Source organism: Suricata suricatta, chromosome 12 (assembly GCF_006229205.1).
Source record: "Suricata suricatta isolate VVHF042 chromosome 12, meerkat_22Aug2017_6uvM2_HiC, whole genome shotgun sequence".
Lineage (NCBI taxonomy): Eukaryota > Metazoa > Chordata > Mammalia > Carnivora > Herpestidae > Suricata > Suricata suricatta.
Genome location: NC_043711.1, coordinates 496,351 through 503,054, shown reverse-complemented (window position 1 = coordinate 503,054; position 6,704 = coordinate 496,351). Strand labels below are relative to the sequence as shown.

The 6,704-nt window shown below is 63.4% G+C and overlaps 1 protein-coding gene across 1 annotated transcript in view; it reads right to left on the bottom strand.

Moving 5' to 3' along the window:
• ABCA7 (ATP binding cassette subfamily A member 7) overlaps nucleotides 1-6,704 on the bottom strand; it is an 18,755-nt gene that overhangs the window by 568 nt on the left and 11,483 nt on the right. Inside the window, exons 32-47 of the mRNA XM_029916345.1 lie at nucleotides 6,564-6,704; nucleotides 6,430-6,462; nucleotides 6,170-6,347; nucleotides 5,912-6,081; nucleotides 5,425-5,602; nucleotides 5,079-5,194; nucleotides 3,859-4,003; nucleotides 3,647-3,770; nucleotides 3,216-3,345; nucleotides 3,025-3,145; nucleotides 2,890-2,952; nucleotides 1,716-1,822; nucleotides 1,374-1,515; nucleotides 787-921; nucleotides 605-708; nucleotides 284-376 (exon numbers count right to left, since the gene is read on the bottom strand). Of these exons, the coding sequence (XP_029772205.1) occupies nucleotides 284-376; nucleotides 605-708; nucleotides 787-921; nucleotides 1,374-1,515; nucleotides 1,716-1,822; nucleotides 2,890-2,952; nucleotides 3,025-3,145; nucleotides 3,216-3,345; nucleotides 3,647-3,770; nucleotides 3,859-4,003; nucleotides 5,079-5,194; nucleotides 5,425-5,602; nucleotides 5,912-6,081; nucleotides 6,170-6,347; nucleotides 6,430-6,462; nucleotides 6,564-6,704 (1,980 nt within the window). The remainder of the gene's footprint in view (nucleotides 1-283; nucleotides 377-604; nucleotides 709-786; nucleotides 922-1,373; nucleotides 1,516-1,715; nucleotides 1,823-2,889; nucleotides 2,953-3,024; nucleotides 3,146-3,215; nucleotides 3,346-3,646; nucleotides 3,771-3,858; nucleotides 4,004-5,078; nucleotides 5,195-5,424; nucleotides 5,603-5,911; nucleotides 6,082-6,169; nucleotides 6,348-6,429; nucleotides 6,463-6,563) is intronic.

Here is a 6,704-nt window from a genome sequence, read left to right as displayed (position 1 = left end):
AGACCTGGCCCCGCTCCACCTCCTGCCCACCCGAAGGCTCATCCTTCGCTAGCCCCGCCCCATCGGGGCCACGCCCACAAGGCAGGCCCCCTTCCTCTCCGGGCCCCGCCCACCCGCCCGCGGACCCACCCCACCTTCGTCCGTCAGACCCTGTGCCCATCCTGGTTCTGCCCCCTCCCTATGCAATTTTCGGGCGCAGCCCATGAACCCCGCCTTTGCTCAGGGTGGAGCCAGGAGGGCCTCACGGGGCTGTGGGTCTGGGCCCTCTTCCGGCCGCACTCACCTGCTCTTGAGGTGCTGCGCGCTGCCCAGACAGCGGAACCGCCCGTTCACCATGATGGCCAGGCGCGTGCAGAGAGCCTCACACTCTTCCATGCTGTCGGGGGCCCAGGGCCGTCAGCTCCGGCCAGGCTTGGGCCCGCTGTGCCCGGCCCTGCCCCAGCCAGGCTGGGACCCCCACCGAGCCCAGCCCCCTCTGTCCCGTCCCCGGGCCCCTCCCCCCAAAGTGCAGGTCCCCTCGCGTCCCCGTGCTCTGACGGCCCTCTGCTAGGGCCTGAACCACCTTGACCCTGAGCCGCGGGCGGGCGCCCAGCGCGGGACCCACCTGTGTGAGGTGACCACCACGGAGCGGCCCTCCCGCACCACGGCCCTGAGGCTGTTCCAGAGGAAGCGGCGTGAGCTGGGGTCCATGCCCGTGGTCGGCTCGTCCTTGGGGGTGCAGGGGGGGTGCCGTAAGCCGAGCCCGGGCCTCGCCCCCGGCCCCCGCCCCGGCCCCGCCCCACGCACCAGGAAGACCACAGCCGGGTCCCCCACCAGCGCCACGGCCGTGGCCAGCTTTCTCTTGCTGCCTCCACTGTAGGTGCCCGCAGGACGGTCAGCAAACTGGGGCAGCCCCAGGCGTGCCAGGCCCAGGCTCGCTGTCTGCGGGGTGGGAGGGACCAGATGGGGGGGAGGGGTCAGCGAACAGGAGGGGGAGGAACCAGCTGGGGGAGGGGAAACAGTGAACGGGGTGGGGGGTGGGATCGGATGGGGGGGCGCAGTGAATGGGAAGGGTGGGCAATAAGCGCGGGGGGAGGCAGTGAGTATGTGCGGCAGACTAGGGTAAAGATGGGGGTAAGGTGAATAAAGAAGGCGGAGCCAGGATGAGAGAGGGAGGGATCTGACCTGGCCCGAAGAGCCGGGAGCCCTCAGTGGGAGGTGGGGTCACGGTGAGAGCGGGCGGGGTCACGGCAGGAAGGTTAGGTGCGGTAGGAACAGGGCAGGCACAGGAAGGTGGGGGGCCGGCTAGCGGCGAGGGGCGACCCGGACTCGGTGAAGGGCCAAAGAGAGCCAGGGTAGGGCTGCGATCTTGGAAGGAGGGCGGGGGAGGTCACCTGGGCAACCTGCGCCTCGGGGACGCCGCGCAGGCGCGCAAACAGCTCCAAGTGCTGGCGGCCGGTCAGTAGCTCGAAGATCGCGTCCGACTGAGGGCAGTAGCCCATGTGGCAGTGCGCGGCGGAAGGTTCCCGGGCTACGCTGGGGATGGGGGGCGGGGCTCAGCGAATTGGCTAGGCCCTGACCACTCGGGAGGCAGTCCACCCAGACCCACCCCGGGGGCACCATGGTCAGAGAGGGGGTTCCCAGGGGGCAGTCCACGTGCGGGGCGTGGACAGTCCGTGCCCGGGAGAGCGCCCCGGGGGGAAGGGCGCGGGGGCAGCCCCGCCGGGCCCGCTCACCTGTAGCCGGCCAGCACAGCCTCACCGCCACTGGGCCGCGTGTCCCCCGTCACCATGCGAAACGTGGACGTCTTCCCTGCTCCGTTCACTCCCAGGAGCCCGAAACACTGAGGGGTGCCACAGGCGGCACTCAGCCAGGTCTCAAATCCCTGTCCCCGGGTACCTCATTCCGGGGTAGGGTTCCCAGTTTCTACAGGAGGGCTGTGAGCCCGGGGACCCCCCGGGGCAGACATGGAGAAGAGCAGGTGCATGTCAAGCTGTCCCTAAGCAGGGAACCGTTGGCACACGGGGTAAACAGTTCTGGCAGCAGCAGGGGCCTGTAAGGTGCTCCGTAGACAGCAGGGCACTGGATTCGGACCATTTCCTGACGGTGGGTACCCGACAAACAGAGGCGCCCAGGGAGTGCTCAGGTGCCATCAGCCCGAGGTGCAGAGGTCGGCCGGCACACAGCAGGTGCTTGATACGGAAGCACTCGATCAACACCAACCCTGCACACCGACTTGCAGCTGTGTTATGGCCCCTAGGATGTGGCCGATATGTCCACTCCGCAAATGTATTTGCACGGAGCAGTCACGTGACTGTGAGCTGATGCAAAGCACAGCCTGAGCGTGCTGGCTGCGGGCACGCACTGGGCAGAGGTGTGTGTCCAGCAGGGGCTTGGCAAGTACTCTTGGTGCTTGACCAAAAGGCGACACCAGCATTCCCTTGGTCTCTCTCTCTCTCTCTCTCTCTCTCTCTCTCTCTCTCTCACTCACACACACACACACACACACACACACACACGGAGACTTGGTAACACAGTTGGTTCTCAAACATAGTAGGTGCTCCATTAACATTACAGACACGTGTGGGTTCCCCATAGGTGCTCAATAATCATTCGCTTGGCCTCCATAGGGGCCAAGACCTTACTCCACACGGCAGGACTGAATAAATGAAAGCTGCAGTAGGAGTTTAATGAGCATTTGCTAGCACGAAATAGGAACTCAAATGTTGGCAGTCGGTAGTTACTCAAGGTCAGGCACCTGTGGTCACCTGTTCACTAAGGGGCAGCAGGTGCACAGTGGGTGCTTGGTAAAGGGTAGTAGGTGCATGGAAGTGTTCGGTAAAGGGCAGTGGGCGCACAGAGGGCAGCCTGTCACGGCCCCTGCCCCGGGACCTTCACCTGGAATCTCACCTCACCAGGGGGGACCCCCAGACACAGGCGGTCGACAGCTGGCGTCCTCTGCCCACGGTATACCTGGGAGGAGGTCAGGCCCCTGAGAAGCACGGACGGGCCAGCGGGAGCCCCCAACCAGCCCTCTGCACCCACCTTGGTGAGGTCTCTCAACACCAGTACGTCCCCCTGGGTGGCCCCCTGGGCCACCCGCTCCCGCTCCCGGGCCACGTCCTCATCCTCCTCCCCCAGGGGGGGCAGCGACCTCAGCTGGGGTCTGAGGATAGAGAGATGAGTGGGTCCAGAGCCAGCCCTGGCCCCCCCACCCTTACCCCGCCCCCACTGACTGTGGCAGGAGGCGGTCTCTGTGCTGCAGCAGGAGCGTGAAGAGGAGGAAGAGGGGCCCCTGCACCAGCATGGCCAAGAGGTTCTTGCCAACCACCTCCCAGCGCAGTGGGGACTGGAACCGCCCGTCTCCTGTGGGGACAGCAAGGAGGAACTGGATCTTGGGGGGAGATGCTTGGTTTCTGGGCCCCTCAACTGAGGTCTGACTGGTACAGGCAACAGTGATATTACCATCTCCCTTATTTAGGGTCTTAGACATCTTGTGATATGACCCAGGATATAATTAGCTTTAAGACTGCTTGGCTGTACCTCTAAGTTGGCCCAATCTTGGGGCTGCCGAAGGCCTCTAGTTCTCCTCCTGGGGGCTGCTGTTTGTCCCTACCCTGTGTTATTGACTTGGCTGGCAGTTCCACACCTGGAGGAAAGGTCTTACCTAAGCGCTCAAAGGCATCAGCCATGGCCTGGTTCTGCACCATATCGATGAGCCCCCGGCCCAGGCAGAAGTGCGGGAAGATCAGGAAGACCCGCTTCAGGATCCGGCTCACTTCCTGAAGCTTCTGCTCAGAGCCAGAAAGAGGGATGACCAGGAGCTGAGGCTGACGCCCCACCCAGTCCCGACCCAAGGCCCAGGCTTGCGGAGGCCACCTGGTCAGAGAAGAGCTCAAGCACAAATGTGGCCATGCTGCCGTTGACGCCAACGAAGAGGTTGATGCAGGTGAGCACCACGTAGGCCGTGCTGGGCACGGAGAAGAAGAAGGAGGCTGGGTACATGAGGGGCGTGATCGACCAGCTGAGGGGCAAAGGAGTCACCAGGTGACCACGCAGACGGTAGCTGAGGAGTCCAGAGGAACACAGCTCTCCCCCCTTCCCTGCTGCGGGGGCTCTCGACCTAAGTCAAGATGAGGGGGAGTGCCTGGGCGGCTCAGTCGGGTGAGGGTCTAATTCTTGTTTTCGACTCAGATCGTGACACCCCAGGCGTGGAGCCTGCTTGGGATTCTCTCCCTCCCCCTCTGCCCCTCTCCCCGGCTTGCACTCTCTCGCTCTAAGAAAAAAACAAACTTTGAAAAACTAAAAACAAAACACAAACGAGTGGTTTTGTTTGTTTTAAAGTAAACTCGACCCTTGGGGCACCTGGGTGCTCAGCTGGTTAAGCATCTGAGTTCAGCTCAGGTCATGATATCGTGGTTCATGAGTTCAAGCCCCAAGTCAGGCTCTGTGCTGACAGCTCAGCCCCTGGAGCCCGCTTCCGATCCTGTGTCTCCGCTTCTCTCTGCCCTTCCCCCACTTGCGCTCTCTCAAAAATAAACAAACATTATAAAAGAATGTAAGGGGTGGCCTGGGTAGCTCAGTCGGCTGTCTCCGACTTTGGCTCAGGTCATGAGCTCACGTTTGCGGGTTCGAGCCCCACATTGCGCTCTGTGCGGAGCACTCAGAGCCTGGAGACTGCTTCAGATTCTGTGTCTCCCTCTATCTCTCTCTGTCCCTTCCCCTCTCATGTTCTGTCTCTCCCTGTCTCAAAAATAAAATAAAACAAAAAAACAAAAATAAATAAATAAATAAATAAAATAAGAAATTTAAAAAATGAAAAAATAATTAAAGCAAACTCTACCCTCAAGGTGGGACTTGGACTCACGACCCCAAGATCAAGAGTCGCCCACGCTACCGACTGAGTCAGCCTGGCGCGCCGAGACAAGATGAGCTTTTAAGGCCACCTCGGTGTATCATTAAGTTGGATTACACTTGGGATCACCTCAGACCTCCCTGTTCTCTCTTCAGGAGCTGGCACAGAGTCCCAGCTCCTGCAACAGTATCGGTATAGGGGGAGGGCAGTACGAACAGGCTCTGAGCGGCTGGCGAGGCCTCACCCGTAGAGCAGTAACAGCAGCAGGAGGGCAGGCAGGTTGGCCGGAGCCACATACGCCCTCTGCTGGAAGGCCAGGAAGATGAGCACCACGATGCATGCCGACACCAAGTAGCTACACTGTGTTGGAGACCGTGATTACTCCCTTCAGTTTGCCAGGGCGGGAACTGCCCCCCTCTTCCCTCTGCCCCGTCCCAGCCTCCCTGTGGTTTAGGGGAGCAGGATGTGAAGTCTCCCACAACCCCCAAACTTCACCCAGACCATCCTGGACAAGTGCCTGCGGGAAGGGGCAGGAAAGGGGTGGTGGTGAGGGGCGGCCGGCCCCCCACCCCTCTAAGCCCTCGCCGCACCATGTCCCAGAGGAAGTTGCTGAGCCAGTAAAGAGTGGGAGGCAGGCCCCCCACAAACTGCAGATGTTTGGCCCGGGTGACGCGCTCCTCGATGAGAACGAGGGTGAAGCTGGCCGGCACGAAAGACAGGGCGAACACCACGCAGATGGAGACGAGCATGTCCACCGAGGAGGCCACCCTGCAGGCAAGGGTGCACGAGGTTCAGAGGACACCTCTGCCCACCGCTGACAGGACAGGGCCCACGGCCGGTCACCAGGCAGAGGGATGAGCAGGGCCGTCTGGGGCCATGGGGCCGGGCTGCTGGGTGGGCAGAGGCCGCACAGACCACGGGTAGGGTCAGAGTGCATGCAGTGAGGGCCCGTGGGCTGCTGGGAGTCGCGTTACCGGGCCTGGAGGGCAGACAGCCGCAGCCGCTGTGCCCCGTGCTCAGCAGGCGCATGGCAGCATGCGGGGTGAGGACACGCACACGCGGGCCACAGGGACTCACAGCGCGGCCTCGGACAGCTGCTCCTTGGTGAGGTTCAGGGGGTGGTTGAGCGTGCTGATGCTGTGGGCGCGGCGGGCAGGGCCGGGGGGCAGGCGGGCACGCAGCAGTGCGTTGTTGGCCCTGTTGACGAAGGCCACCATGGCGTGCCAGCCCTTGTTGTTAAACCAGATCTAGGGAGGAGGGGGCGGGGCCGAGGGGTCAGAGCAGCGGGCCAGACCCGCCCCTGCCAGCCGCCTGCCCGCTCCCCCCAGGTCCCACCTTGAGGCTGTCCTCGGCGTCCAGGCCGTGGGCCCACGCAGTGAGGTTGTTCAGGATGTGGTCGAGGGCCCCGCCGGGCTGGGGGCTCAGCAGCACCCGCAGCTCCTGCAGCGAGCGGCTCACCTCTTGCCCTGAGGGCAGGCCTGGGTCTCGGCCCCCCAAGGAGAAGCCCCCATACCTGCGGGGCAGTGGAGTCAGGGAGGGCGGGGCGGGAAAGCCTCCTGGCGGGTGGGCGAGGCGTGGGACCGGACCCTCCTCACCTGACCTCGTCCACCCACTTCTTGGTCTTCAGGCTGCGGGGGAGACAGAGACAGCGAGAGATGGAGGGGGCAGGGCACAGTTAAGGAGGCGCCTGCCCCTCCCCTGGGCGAACGGAATGCAGGCGGCAGCTCACCCCTGGCGCACCAGGCGGGGGTAGGTCTTGACCAGGAAGTCGGACAGGTTCCGGCCCGTCAGGTTCTGCACCAGCTCGCCGGAGCGGGCCAGCGCCTGGGGTGGCGGGGGGCCGCCAGCCGCGGCCGGGCAGGCGGGGAGC